Source organism: Oncorhynchus gorbuscha, linkage group LG02 (genome assembly GCF_021184085.1).
Source record: "Oncorhynchus gorbuscha isolate QuinsamMale2020 ecotype Even-year linkage group LG02, OgorEven_v1.0, whole genome shotgun sequence".
In the NCBI taxonomy this organism is placed as follows: domain Eukaryota; kingdom Metazoa; phylum Chordata; class Actinopteri; order Salmoniformes; family Salmonidae; genus Oncorhynchus; species Oncorhynchus gorbuscha.
In genome coordinates this window covers 44666487-44682218 of record NC_060174.1, presented here as the reverse complement: position 1 = coordinate 44682218, position 15732 = coordinate 44666487, and the positions used below count along the sequence as shown (strand labels likewise).

General features: G+C 45.1%; 1 protein-coding gene across 10 annotated transcripts in view; it reads right to left on the bottom strand.

Annotated features, from left to right (window-relative positions):
• The window catches only part of LOC124002775 (homeodomain-interacting protein kinase 2-like), a 98665-nt gene that overhangs the window by 15116 nt on the left and 67817 nt on the right, over nucleotides 1–15732 (bottom strand). For 6 of the 10 annotated variants that reach the window (XM_046310505.1, XM_046310530.1, XM_046310538.1 and 3 more), the window contains exons 3-7: nucleotides 15212–15335; nucleotides 13476–13598; nucleotides 9205–9303; nucleotides 1575–1753; nucleotides 1246–1408 (exon numbers count right to left, since the gene is read on the bottom strand). In XM_046310505.1, coding sequence (XP_046166461.1) covers nucleotides 1246–1408; nucleotides 1575–1753; nucleotides 9205–9303; nucleotides 13476–13598; nucleotides 15212–15335 — 688 coding nt within the window. The remainder of the gene's footprint in view (nucleotides 1–1245; nucleotides 1409–1574; nucleotides 1754–9204; nucleotides 9304–13475; nucleotides 13599–15211; nucleotides 15336–15732) is intronic. The other 4 variants (XM_046310521.1, XM_046310551.1, XM_046310566.1 and 1 more) reach the window with 1 other exon arrangement.

The window sequence follows — 15732 nt, the reverse complement described above, 5'->3', positions numbered from 1 at the left end:
CCATTTCATGATTCCAGCAGAAGCAAAAAGTCAGCAGTATAGAGTCACATACACACCACAAAGCCCTACATGCTGAAGCTCAAAAGGCAAAAGGAAGAGAAACAGGAGGAGAGGAGGAAGCCCGCTGGTGGGATTTTGAAGGCCTGAAAAGCGCTAAACTGCAAGCCAAGCAGGAAGTGTAAGTTTGTCATGTATCTCTTCAGCAGTTTGTGACAGTCCCCAATGAGCCTGAGGCACAGACAGACACCTAGCTTGGCTGTCTTGGCCTTAATATGCTCCTTGAGCGTTCTACTATAGGGAGTGTTTTCTTGTAAATGGTCGATGCATTGCCTTCAAATAAAGAGATGTGAGCTGATTGTGCGTAATGTGCTGTGTAAAGTGTTAGCCTAAAAAAAACACACGAACCAGCTAATGGTTTCCCAACAAACGGGACGGGACGTCCTGCGGTTATTAGGTGACATTCCCATTAGGTCCCTTAAGGGTTTTGACGCAACGTTCTAAGAACACTGTGTGATAGTCCCAAGGGAAAGTTCTCTGGGGGACCTTTGTCTACTTCCCTGTAAGCTCCCAGGACGTCACTGAGGACCATGTGAGGACCTTATTAGGACGTTCTCAGGACCATTCCACCTGCGTTTTTTATTGAAAGTCAACCGTGTTCTTTTTTGCTTCAGTAGAGACCAGCGGCGTGAAACTAGTTTTCCTTCACTCAAAATAAAACATTTTAATCAGAAAAGTGTAACGCTATTTGGCTAGCAGCCACACATAATTAAATTAGCGCTACAAGGTCTTTTTTTGCAAAAATAATGCATGGCCATCAAATTTCTAATGTTTATCGTAGAAAGAATTTCGCCAGCTACATTTCCTAATGTTTTGATAAAGTCAATCTTGCAGGGACAAACTGGGGACTAGACAAAACCTCCAGGGGGCCACGACAGAACGTTTCAAAGAATGTCTTCTGGGACGTCCCCGGGACCAGCAGGGAACTAGACGAAACCCCCAGGGGACCATGACACAATGTCCTGACAACTTTAACAGATCATTTCGTTACATCCCGGGGACGTCCTAATGACACATTGTTTGGAGCGTGTATTGCACACGGGAAGTAGTGCATACGCTTCATTACTGCATTAGCTTGCTACATGTCCTGGTTATGGATAGTGCTGGTCACCACCGACAGTAGCTGAGGTTGTATGAATTGTGAGGAGTATGTGAAGTAAAATCATCCACACTGTGCACAGTAGGTACCTGGCTGTGCACAGTGTTGAGCTGGTTGTTGAAGGTCATGGTGAGGTTGGTAGAGGTGTTGGGGGCCACGTGGGTGATGAAAGGGGTCTTGCTCTGGTTGACCGTGTCGTACATGCCCACACGACGCTTACAGATATCCATGTTCTGGAAGCAGGACTTGACACTGGAGTGAGAGGGGGGGAGGGGGAGAGAGAGAGGGCGGAAGAGGTGAGTATGAGCCTGCCTCATTTCGATTTAGTTCAGTTACTAGGCTACTTTTTGCCCAGTTATCTATTCACTATCTAACTATGTCCATGAGATACGGGGTGGATTCTCTAGAATAGACGTACTGTGTGCTGTGGGGGAGGAGGTGGGTCATGGTTATGAAGGGATGATTGAGGGTCTCGATGGGGGTGATCCTTTTGTCCGCGTCGATTGTCAGCATCTTGGTCAACAAGTCGATGAACTCTCTCCTGTCTGCCTTCTCCGCGAGCATGTCACTACCCTCCAGATCTGCCGTCATATTCACCTGCAGACAGACAACATACAGAATAAGCATTAGCGATTAGCATTTCGGAGGGACATTTTCAGACCTTAAAGGGGCAATCTGCAGTTGAAACAACAACAAAGCCTGACCCAAACACTGATATGGTAAACAGCTGAAGGATGGGGTTGGAGAAATGTAACCGCTCTTAAATTTATGAGTTATGGATGCAATGACTGACCATAAAAATTACATTTTTAAACCATATTTTGAGGCTATAGAGTGTTTGTTTACAATAATTTTGTTGATAAACAAAGGAGTAAAACAAGCTCATATTTGGGTAAGATGGGGTAAGATAATTTAACTAAGATCATACGTTTAACTAAGCTTATAAGCTTATATTATAGTCTTCAAGAATCAATGGGTATATATCATACATTTAAAAGTCAAAAAATGGATGTAGCAATCACAGATTTCCCCTGACCTTAAAGTGTTTACTGAGGCTGTGTCTGAAATGGCACCCTATTCTGTATATAGTGCATTACTTTCGGCACCCTATTCTGTATATAGTGCATTACTTTTGGCACCCTATTCTGTATATAGTGCATTACTTTCGGCACCCTATTCTGTATATAGTGCATTACTTTCGGCACCCTATTCTGTATATAGTGCATTACTTTCAGCACCCTATTCTGTATATAGTGCATTACTTTCGGCACCCTATTCTGAATATAATGCATTACTTTCGGCACCCTATTCTGTATATAGTGCATTACTTTCGGCACCCTATTCTGTATATAGTGCATTACTTTCGGCACCCTATTCTGTATATAGTGCATTACTTTCGGCACCCTATTCTGTATATAGTGCATTACTTTCGGCACCCTATTCTGTATATAGTGCATTACTTTCGGCACCCTATTCTGTATATAGTGCATTACTTTCGGCACCCTATTCTGTATATAGTGCATTACTTTCGGCACCCTATTCTGTATATAGTGCATTACTTTCTGTATATAGTGCACCCTATTCTGAATATAGTGCATTACTTTCGGCACCCTATTCTGTATATAGTGCATTACTTTATTCTGTATATAGTGCACCCTATTCTGTATATAGTGCATTACTTTCGGCACCCTATTCTGTATATAGTGCATTACTTTCGGCACCCTATTCTGTATATAGTGCATTACTTTCGGCACCCTATTCTGTATATAGTGCATTACTTTCGGCACCCTATTCTGTATATAGGGCATTACTTTCGGCACCCTATTCTGTATATAGTGCATTACTTTCGGCACCCTATTCTGTATATGTAGTGCGCTACTTTTGACTAGAGCCCTATGGGAATACTGTGCCATTTCAGAGGCAGCCTGTACTATTGCTGCGAAGGACAGGAAAAACACTGCTGCCTTTCCCATGGATAGAACTATTTATAAACACACATACGACCTTCATAAGGCTTCATCAGTTAGGGTGTCAACACCAGTGTCACAGCACATAGTGATACCCTTGCACCTTACTGACATTACAAACATTTACACTGGTATTCATAGAAAAGAGCAGAGCCGCTTCAAAACTCCACTGGCGCCGTCGCTGAGATTTTTATCTACTGCTGAGAAGCAAAATAAACGAAGAATTAACCCGATATGTGTTGCTGTTTGCTTATTAAAATAAGGTAAGGGGGGAGGTAGAGGCAGGTAAAGGCTAAGGCAGAGGGGGAGGTAAAGACTGAGGCAGAGGGGGAGAGGGGGGTAGAGACTGAGTCAGAGGGGGAGGTAGAGGATGAGGCAGAGGGGGAGGTAGAGGCTGAAGCAGACGTAGAGGTGGAGGTAGAGACTGAGGCAGAGGAGGAGGGGGAGGTAGAGGCTGAGGCATAGGGGGAGGTATAGGCTGAAGCAGAGGGGGAGGTAGAGGGGGAAAGGAGGAGAGGGAGGTAGAGACTGAGGCAGAGGGGGAGGTAGCGGCTGGGGCAGAGGGGGAGAGGCTGAGGCAGAGGGGGAGGTAGAGGCTGAGGCAGAGGGGGAGAGGAGGAGGGGGAGGTAGAGGCTGAGGCAGAGGGGGAGGTAGAGGGAGGAGGGGAGGTAGAGGTTGAGGCAGAGGAGGAGAGGGAGGTAGAGACTGAGGCAGAGGGGGAGGTAGAGGCTGGGGCAGAGGGGGAGAGGAGGAGGTAGAGGCTGAGGCAGAGGGGGAGGTAGAGGCTGAGGCAGAGGGGGAGAGGAGGAAGGGGAGGTAGAGGCTGAGGCAGAGGGGGAGGTAGAGGAGGAGGGGGAGGTAGATGCTGAGGCAAAGCGGGAGATAGAGGTAGAGGGATATGTAGAGGCAGAGGGGAGGTAGAAGTAGAAGTAGAGGCAGAGGGGGAGGTAGAGGTATAAACTGAGGCAGAGCCGCTCTGGAGCAGCCCACAGCCTTCAGTGGCATGTCTGAGTTGGGGGACAGCGACACAGACAGGGACAAGCGTGCTTGTTTATTGTGATTGCTATGCTGAGATAGCGGGCCCGTTTTTCATAAAGATACAGCTTACCTATAGCCCTGCTTCAGGGGCTATCTGATGTACTGCCAGTCAACGCCAAACAATATGATTGAGTTCTCGTTCCTACGCAAGTTATTCAGGCTCCGTCCCTAACCCATCCCTGCCTTGCACATCTCCACTCGCCGTGATAAAGGAATAATCTCTGGAATGAGGTGGGGAAAATAATCACGTTGTCCTCTGCGAGAGGGAAAAATTACTTTGGGAAACACACTCAGTCGAATTGCGAATGTGTCGCCTTGCCTATGTATGTGTACGGAGGCAATCTAACTCCATACTAGCATTGTAGCACAGCAGAAATGTACAGTATATATGTTAATGTTAAGGAGAACAGCAGGCATTCTATTGTAGTGAATTGATTGAATGCCGAGCCATAGCAAGACCTCTCTATGAGTATGCTAGATCATAAAGTCAAAGAGCAGCAAAGCAGTAGAATACTTTTAGTATAATCATCACTTCTTTTTATCCTGCCCACAACACAAAAAGCTCTGAAATTGAGCATGGTCCTATTATACACTGAACAACAATATAAACGCATATAAAGTGTTGGTCCCATGTTTCATGAGCTGAAATAACATGTTCCATACGCACAAAAATTATTTATCTCAAATATTGTGCACACATTTGTTTACATCCCAGTTAGTGAGCCTTTCTCTTTTGCCAATATATCCATCCAACTGACAGGTGTGGCATATCAAGAATGATCATTACACAGGTGCACCTTGTGCTTGGGACAATAAAAAGCCCCTTTAAAATGTGCAGTTTTGTCGTACAACACAATGCCACAGATGTCTCAAGTTTTGAGGGAGCTTGCAATTGGCATGCTGACTGCATGAATTTCCACCAGAGTTGTAGCCAATGAATTAAAATGTTATTTCTCTATAAGCCTCCAACGTCATTTTTTTCTCTCGAGAATATGTCAGTATGTCCAACAGGCCTCACAACAGCAGACCACGTGTAACCACGCCAGCCCAGGACCTCCACATCCGGCGTCTTCAACCTGCGGGATCGTCTGAGACCAGCCACCCGGACGTTGTGGGTTTGCACAACCGAAGAATGTCTGCACAAATTGTCAGAAACCATCTCAGGGAAGCTCATCTGCGTGCTTGTTGACCTCACCAGGGTCTTGACCTGACTGCGGTTCAGCGTCGTAACAGACTTCAGTGGGCAAATACTCACCTCCGATGTCTACTGGCACACTGGAGAAGTGTGCTATTCACAGATGAATCCCAGTTTCAACTGTACCGGGCAGATGGCAGACAGAGTGTATAGGGTTGTGTGGGCGAGGGGTTTGCTGATGTCAACGTTATGAACAGAGTGCAACATTGCTGGTGGAGGTGGGGTTATGGTATGGGCAGGCATAAGCTACGGACAACAAACAAAATTGCATTTTATCGATGGCAATTTGAATGCACAGAGATACCGTGACGAGATCCTGAGGCCCATTGTCGTGCCATTCATCCGCAGCCATCACCTCATGTTTCAGCACGATAATGCACAGCTCCATGTCGCAAGGATCTGAAAATGTCCCAGTCCTTCCATGGCCTGCATACTCACCAGACATGTCACCCATTGAGCACGTTTCGGATGTCCTGGATCGACGTGTACAACAGTGCGTTCCAGTTCCCGACAATATCCAGCAACTTCGTACAGCCATTGAAGAGGAGTGGGACAACATTCCCCAGGCCACAATCAACAGCCTGATCAATTCTATGTGAAGGAGACGTGTCACGCTGCATGAGGCAAATGGTGGTCACATCAGATACTGTTTTTTTGGTCCAAGCCCCTACCTATTTTTTAAGGTATCTGTGACCAACAGATGCATATCTGTATTCCCAGTCATGTGAAATCCATAGATGAGGGCCTAATGAATTTATTTCAATTGACTGATTTCCTTATATGAACTGTAACTCAGTAAAAAATGTGAAATTGTTGCATGTTACGTTTCTATCTTTGTTCAGTGTAGTTTACATGACGAGTGCAGTGTCTGTATATGCATGTCTATGGATATTACGGGCCTCAGAGACATTATATCATAGAAATAGAATCTAGAATCTAGTAACTCCTGAGGACCTATGACATGGCACTCCAGAACACAAGGACACGACCGCAGATGTTATTATAGAAATATCATCTAATAATAATAATAATATATGCCATTTAGCAGACGCTTTTATCCAAAGCGACTTACAGTCATGTGTGCATACATTCTACGTATGGGTGGTCCCGGGGATTGAACCCACTACCCTGGCGTTACAAGCGCCATGCTCTACCAACTGAGCTAGTAACTCCTGAGGACCTACATCATGGCACTCCAGAACACGAGGACACGACAGCAGATGTTATTATAGAAATATCATCTAGAATCTAGTAATTCCTGAGGACCTATGACATGGCATTCACTCCAGAACATGTTATTATAGAAATATCATCTAGAATCTAGTGCTTCTATTTCTATACTGAGGCGCTGTGACATGACATGGCACTGGAGAACATGACAGCAGATGTCTAAGCTGCACTGGGACACATCAGGCTGCCTGTGTCTGAGGAGAGGTGGAGTTAACCATGCAAGACTATGATGTGTACAGAACAAACTCACAACCCTAGTGTAGAATATCAGGTTTAATGTTGGACGACTAACAGCATCCCATCTGAGTTGACGTCAGTAATATTACTTAGAGGAAAGGGAGAGTAGTTAGTAGTAGTGAAACTGAATGTCAGGAGCTTGTCTTTCGGCCATTGCTTCGACTGTCAGCAACTGCTATTGTAAAGTCATGCTGGGTCGCAGAGTTGTGTGTGGTGAAAACATAGCCACGACTAAAATCTCTTGGCCTCCGTCTATCTAGTTCTCCATTCAGGCTGCATCCAGTTTAGCTAGTGCTAACTAGAGATCACATGGAGATGGGTCCTCTAGAACTTTAAGCTCTCCCCATATTTCCCAAGACAGTGTGGAAGCAACAAGAATGTCACCATTGGTAGACGTCCCAGTAATCAACCCAAGTCTCTCTCTCCAGTCCCTCTGTGCCTTCTGATATGATCCATTATACAAATGAAGACAGATGTCCACACTGCAAACTTATTTATCTGGCCAAAGATTCTGACTCGGCATGAGCTCTTCTCCCAATTAGGACGGGGCTCCTCTTTTTACTTTCTGTTTATTTTAGTAACCTGTATGTGTGTGTGTGTGTGTGTGTGTGTGTGTGTGTGTGTGTGTGTGTGTGTGTGTGTGTGTGTGTGTGTGTGTGTGTGTGTGTGTGTGTGTGTGTGTGTGTGTGTGTGTGTGTGTGTGTGTGTGTGTGTGTGTGTGTGAGAGAGAGAGCCTGCCTACCTGTGTGTCAGTGGAGGCTGCTTAGAGGAGGACGGCTCATAATAATGGCCAGAGCGGAGCGAATGGAATGGCCTCAAACACCTGGTAACCATGGAAACCATATGTTTGATGTATTTGATACCATTCCACTGATTCCGCTCCAGTCAATACCCACGAGTCCGTTATCCCCAATTAAGGTGCCACCACAACCTCTTGTGCTGTGTGTGTGTTTGTGTGTGTGTTGGATGGGGTCCTGGCATGTTGATTTCATTAGATCAGTGTTGTGTGTCTGGGAGTAGGAGCAGCTTGGAGGTATGGCCTCCTAAACTAACCCAGGCAGAGGCACTAACTTCACCGAGCACCTCTTCCGCTGAGTCTGCATACTATGCCAGACCTGGAGCACTCTGGCTGGGCACTGGGTCAACTCTAATAGTCCAGATGGGACATCAGTGAAGTGAACAATTGTTGGTCCGCATGAGGTGGACAACCCCAAGGACTTAACGTGCCAGACGATTTGTGTGTGTGTGTGTGTGTGTGTGTGTGTGTGTGTGTGTGTGTGTGTGTGTGTGTGTGTGTGTGTGTGTGTGTGTGTGTGTGTGTGTGTGTGTGTGTGTGTGTGTGTGTGTGTGTGTGTGTGTGTGTGTGTGTGTGTGTGTGTGTGGTGTACGGAGCAAACTGCCATCAGATTGTAGACCTCAAGTCATATTTTACCTGACTTAATCTGTCATGTACCTTGACAACTTTTTATCCTCCCCTCAAGGAACAAGACATTTTAGATGCCTGGGAAATGTATCACGGTTTCCATCATTACCGGTATGTACGCTAGTATGTTTGGGCGGGTGACAGTGAGAACAAAATATGGGCAGGGACACTATCGTATCATCATCTGCAAAATGTCATAGGTCTGTGTCAACTTTCCCACCGCAATCGGAATGAGAGTTGGGGAGAGGAGACATGTTATGAGAAGGATCACATAAGATATAAGCCGTTTGGCGACAGTGCTTTTCTACACCAGGGTTTAGTTGTATGAGTCACTTCCTGGTTACGTAAACACTGTAATGCATCCTTTCTTTGTTTTACTAAACAAATGGGTTCCCACAGGTGTTCTCTCTGTAAACGTCGCGCTGGAGAGAGCAAGCTCTTGTTCATTGGGCAGCAAACGGAAGAAAACGGACTGAAACAGGCAGGGACTACCTGGACTATTCCAATAAGAAACCCTCATTTAAATTTGCCCTTGTGAAATGTTTTAACACGATTTCCTGATGAATACAACCTAGCTAAGGGCTAAAGGCTATTGTCTTGCTTCCCACGCTGCAACTCCTCTAGCCTTCTCTGTCTCGTTGTGTACATGTCCTACACAGACGAGTCCAGTTAGGTGATGGCCACAACATTCACCCAGCTTAAATAAGAAAGCAAACTACACACAGGAAATACTGTGACTGAGTTGACCAAATGCTCGACTACGATGTCAGCCTGTCATTCATTAAGCGGTGGTTTTAGAGAAAATAAGAAGAAAGAAAATAATCTGAAATGAAGAAGGGTTTCAGTCGAAGCACAGCCGGTTTCATTTCCCCTGTCGAACTGCATATGCAAAGGGCTCCACTGCGTGTGTGTGTGTGTGTGACTGTGCATGCGTGCATGTGTGTGTATTGTATATACAGTGCTCTGAACCTGCGCCATATCGTCCAGGCAGTTGAAGATGTACTTCCGGGCCTCTTTCGACTTGATCGCTGTCTCTCCTTCATGGTCCTCGGGTGTCTGTGGAGACAAGAAACAGATGTTCCATTCAGTTCCCATGAGACTTCCTCTAGTCTCTGAAAATACTCTATTTACATGTCCCTCATTACAGACTATTGTTTATAGGCAGCAGGACTGAGCTAGCTAGCAGGACTGAGCACTATTGTTTATAGGCAGCAGGACTGGGCTAGCTAGCAGGACCGAGCACTATTGTTTATAGGCAGCAGGACTGAGCTAGCTAGCAGGACCGAGCACTATTGTTTATAGGCAGCAGGACTGAGCTAGCTTGCAGGACCGAGCACTATTGTTTATAGGCAGCAGGACTGAGCTAGCTAGCAGGACCGAGCACTATTGTTTATAGGCAGCAGGACTGAGCTAGCTTGCAGGACCGAGCACTATTGTTTATAGGCAGCAGGACTGAGCTAGCTAGCAGGACCGAGCACTATTGTTTATAGGCAGCAGGACTGAGCTAGCTAGCAGGACCGAGCACTATTGTTTATAGGCAGCAGGACTGAGCTAGCTTGCAGGACCGAGCACTATTGTTTATAGGCAGCAGGACTGAGCTAGCTTGCAGGACCGAGCACTATTGTTTATAGGCAGCAGGACTGAGCTAGCTAGCAGGACCGAGCACTATTGTTTATAGGCAGCAGGACTGAGCTAGCTTGCAGGACCGAGCACTATTGTTTATAGGCAGCAGGACTGAGCTAGCTAGCAGGACTGAGCACTATTGTTTAGAGGCAGCAGGACTGAGCTAGCTAGCAGGACTGAGCACTATTGTTTATAGGCAGCAGGACTGAGCTAGCTAGCAGGACTGAGCACTATTGTTTATCGGCAGCAGGACTGAGCTAGCTAGCAGGACTGAGCACTATTGTTTATAGGCAGCAGGACTGAGCTAGCGAGCAGGACTGAGCACTATTGTTTATCGGCAGCAGGACTGAGCTAGCTAGCAGGGCTGAGCTAGCTAGCACTAGCAGGACTGAGCACTACTGTTTATCGGCAAAAGGACTGAGCTAGCTAGCAGGCCTGGGGTGGTGAAACACACACACTGGCGCGGACACACTTTTGGGGTGGCAGGCAGCCTAGTGGTTAGAGTGTTGGGGCAGTAACCAGAAGGTTGCTGGATCGAATCCCAGAGCGGATAAGGTGAAAATCTGTTGTTCTTCCCCTTACCAAGGCAGTTACCCCACTGTTCCCCGGTAGGCTGTCATTTTAAATAAGAATTTGTTCTTAACTGACTTAACTGTCTAGTTAAATAATATAAAATACACACACAAAACGTGTGTATGGGCAAAAGCAGGGACATACGTGTAAGCATAGAAACACACAAACCCACATGTAGTATGTGGACATACACTAATCTTACGGACCTATTAATCAGAGGAAAACTCTCTGACCAAACACGCTGTATTCGTTTTAATTACAGTATCAGCATTATCACGGCTGCTGTAAAATGGAAATACACGACAAGCCAAGGTCGAAGCGAAGCTTAGCAATCACTCTGACAGGCCTATCCCTGTTTCTGTCTCAGCGAAAGGGAAAAAGTTGTTGGTTACTAGCTATCTGATTTTCCATTGCCAACAACCATGGATAAATATGAGGCTGTAGCCGTGTCCTAATATACACGGTAATAACTTATCTCTACCTTTTCACACAGTGACAGCCTCTTGTATAACTTAAGAGCGCACACACACACACACACACACACACACACACACACACACACACACACACACACACACACACACACACACACACACACACACACACACACACACACACACACACACACACACACACACACACACACACACACACACACACACACACACGGTGTTGTCCTCTATACTTACTGAAAGGTCAACGTTGCAAGGACCTACATTATTGGATGTCAATGTGTTATGTTGTTGTGCCTCATTTTGTATGAATAAGAACAAAGACATGGGGTGTGTCAGGCAATGGCACATTGGTCAAAAGTTGTGCACTTTATAGGGAGTGAGGTGCCATTTGGGACGGACTCATGGTGAGTCTCCAAGGAAAGCTGATCAATCTTGGGAGAGAATATTGCTAAGTGCAGTAGAGCAGTGAGGGCGTATATATCCAGCTGAGATATTGGTATTGTGGGGTCAGGATGTTCAATACAGTAAAAATATGTCTGCAGATTCACTGCATGACTCCAAAGTACTCCCAAAGGGGGAAAAATGCTGGTGCTTGAACAGGTCAGCACCTTATTGAGTGGCCTGAATAGAGCAACGTTTTTGGAGCCAGCGTTGAGTCTATCCTATCAATGCCTCACACTGGGCTTCTGTAGCTCGTTTTTTACAACACATTTATTCAGGGGGACCCATTGAGACCATTTTCAATGGTGGACTAAGGACAACAATACACCATGATTAATAAAAAATAAAAGAAACTAGAATTTACAGAATTAATACCACAGCTTCAAATACCACACATACAATTATTTGCATTAAATCCAAACAGTTGCAATTATCACTAAAGTAATTTAACATTAAAGTCCTAAACTGCTCTAGAGGCACCAGAGAGTTAAGAGTTTTGTAGGCTTTTCCAAAAATGAGGGGCACTGAAACTGAAGGCGGATTTACCTAGATCGTTACGTAGTAGTGGGACCTGGAGAGGTAACCATCCCTGTGAACGGGTTGGCTGTCTCATATTTTTTTTCATTTTAACAGTGAAGTGAGGTAGGTCGGAAGCTTGTGTAGTAGAGCTTTGAAAAACAAACAAGGAATAATGTAGTGATCTACGGGACTTTAATGAGGACCAGACAATGTTTTGATACAGGATGCAATGGTGAGTATTACAACTGTCACCTGTGATAAAGCGACGGGTGCTATGATAGACAGCATCAGAGGATTTAATAGTAGTGGCTGCTGCATTCCCATCAATGGTGTCCCTATCGTCAAGAACTGGCAGGAAAGTTGACTGTTTAGGCAGAGGCATTAAATCACAGCTTTTTAACGAGCTCATACGTACATTTTTTTATAAATAAAATTATTCTCAATCCAAAAGCCCAGATATTTGTAGGCGGGAACCGGCTCGATTAAACAAACACCCAATGCCTATATATGTAGACCATCTGAATTATTTCTACGAGAATGAGAAAACAGCAAACATTTAGTTTTCCCCCGCATTCATTTATTTCAAATCAACAAGGACTTTCTGCAAGGTGACAAAAATCTAAAATTGCAGCTCCAACAGCCTGGTCAGCCAGAGGGGGCAATAGCGTTCACAACAGTCTCATCTACATACAGATGAATGTTACAGGTTTTTGCAGAGAGACCAATATGATTTATATAGTATAAATAGTAAAGAGGACACCTTTAGGAATATCGAGGTAACTTGACCTGACACCATCAGAAAAAACACATTGTGTCCTGTCTGACAGATAGTTCCCAAGCCACTTGCACGAGGCCCATTTCAGACAACCTTCGAATGAGTAGGAGACGGTTCGACAATCTCAAGCCTTGAAAAGTTCTATAAATATGGCAGAACAGTGATTCCTATGATCTAAGCAATTGAATATATAACGTAAGTGTAGATGCTGAAACTGTGCTCTAAACCAGACTGGTACACATTAAGAGTATAATTCAAAGAGCAAGAGAGTTTGCCAGTGATTCTAATATTTTTGCAAGGCAAGATAGTTTAGAAATTGGGCGGTAGTTATCTAGGTCAGAAGGATCCCCAGCTTTGTGAAGGGGGAAGACAGGTCTTAGGGATACCACCAGAAGCAATTGTTTAATAAAAAAATCTAGGTCAAAGATTCTACAATGAGGAGGGCAGAAAGCTGCACTAGGAAGGGATCCAGCCAATCAGCTCCTGTGGATTTTTTCACATACATTTCTTGCAAGGCACTTAATACATCATTGACATACTGGGTAGGTCACTTGGTGGGCAAATATAGTTTTACATGATCGACTCCACTGAAACCCAACTCCTCTTTTGATGTGTATGGAGAGTATTGACGCAACAACAGGGCAATCGTAATTAGTGTCTCTCAATGTGTGTGTGTGTGTGTGTGTGTGTGTGTGTGTGTGTGTGTGTGTGTGTGTGTGTGTGTGTGTGTGTGTGTGTGTGTGTGTGTGTGTGTGTGTGTGTGTGTGTGTGTGTGTGTGTGTGTGTGTGTGTGTGTGTGTGTGTGTGTGTGTGTGTGTGTGTGTGTGTGTGTGTGTGTGTACCTTCAGTCTCCACAGGGGGTAGTTGGTAGAGTCTGTGACTCGGTTGAAGAACCTGGTAGTCTTAGTCCCTGCACTCAGGAGGAATTCCGCAGGCAGCCCCTGTGTCTGAGAGATGTACCGGATCTACAGGACGAGGATAAAATATCAAATAAACACATCAACTTTTCATTCAGAGTTTCAAACACAATCAGCCAAACAGCATTCAAATGCAGACGTGCAAAATAAGGCTTAATTGGATATTGTTAGTTTTGCCCTTTAAGGCGCAAACGTGTTTGACTGAAAATGTTAGTCAGTCAGACTTGGAAAATTATTGCTGGCACAAATATTTAGGGTGATAACACTCAAATAATCACATCTGGTAAATATGTTCACTGCAGAGGGAATATGCCCAGACCCAGGTTCACTATAATCCATACTGATAAAATCACAGTGTGTTAGGCCTTAGCTATGGCACATTTTCACAGCAGGGTCAATCTGGCAAGGTCATAACGTCAGGAAAAACTCTTGGCCCTAGCCATGATTCACCACTATGGTCATGAGCTTTTCTCTACCATGTGATGTATCCAGTAAAAACTCCTGTATGTAACTCTGAGCCGGTGTGCTTGTATCTGGTACCCCGTGTGTAGAGACAGGTTATTATTACTCATTGTGTATATATTATTATGTGTTTTCATTTTCTATTATCTCTCTATTTTCTTTCTCTCTGCATTTTTGGGAAGGGCCCGTAAGTACGCATTTCACTGCTAGTCTACACCTGTTGTTTACCAAGCATGTAACTAATAAAAACGTATATGATTTGTTTAGTTCTGTGAGTGACCGGGATGAGGCCTGAGTGTGTGTGTGTGTGTGTGTGTGTGTGTGTGTGTGTGTGTGTGTGTGTGTGTGTGTGTGTGTGTGTGTGTGTGTGTGTGTGTGTGTGTGTGTGTGTGTGTGTGTGTGTGTGTGTGTGTGTGTGTGTGTGTGTGTGTGTGTGTGTGGTTCAAATCAAATGTATTTGTCACATGCTTCGTAAACAACAGGCGTAGACTAACTTACTTGGTTGTGCACATGTGTGTGTGCGTGTGCACGTGTGTGTGTGCACATGTGTGTGTGTGCGTGTGGGTGGTGTGTGTAGGAGTGTCTCGTCTCCTCCTGACAAACAGGCAACTCCTGATCCCTCTGTTTATTCCAGCAGATGCCACTGAACCACTTGCACCAATTAGCAGCGCTCCGGTGCTCCAGAGCAACAGATCTCTCTGTTCCTCTCATTTCCTATCTCTCTCTCTGTTCCTCCTCTTCTCTCTCTCTCCCTCTCTCTCTTTTATGGCTCTATGGGAAAGCCTTGAGCAAGTATTGCTCTGTCTCTCAGAACAAACCAAGCAGTTTGTTTTTCTCCAGTCCTGAAACATATTATCTCATTTCCAAAGCTCTAATTTGCAAAGCTATGCTACTAAGCATTGATCCTCTCCCTTCCTCTCTGACTGACACTACTACAGCATGAGTTGTAGTGATATATCAGTCCTCGTCTAGAAGTGGACTAGAGACTCTTCGTATGCCACTTATGTAGAATGCACACCTTGATGGATTTAAATGGTGTTTTGAATTGAGAAATCTTTCACATTTCCTGTTTATAGTAGCATTCAGAAACAACTTATGTTGTCTTGGAGGTTCTCCCTCATTTAGGCATCATCTTCCTGGTTGTCACCCACCTATGCCTCCCCCCTTCCCCCCCCCCACGGGCAGACCCTCAGACCTACCTGGTCGTACTCGGAGGCCCCTGGGTAGAGGGGCCAGCCCAGGAAGAGCTCAGCGATGACACAGCCCAGAGACCACATGTCGATGGCCTCACAGAACGGCAGACCCAGGATGATCTCTGGAGCTCTGAGGGCAGAGAGATACAGCATTGTTAGATCCAGGCGAAAGTATTTCTGTAAGGTAAATGTGACAAGGGGGGTCAGATGTATGAGCTATGGAATTGACCACACTTTGTCTCTAACCGGGCAAAAGACCATGATGAGCTTGAAACCAACACAGACAAAAGGCCCGTTCACTGCCATTGAAGTTCATTTCTGCTTGAGTTGAACATGATCTCTGTGACCCGTCTGGGAAATCGCATTTGAAAGTCTTTCGTTTTGGATTGAATCCCGTCCCTTGTCGAACGAACATTTGTCGATCGATGTAACATTAACTTTAGTTAAATATCTCGTTTGGAAGCAGCAAACAAATGAGTGACATTCACTTTCTTTTCCCACCCAATATGTGTTCAGGGAGAACAGAC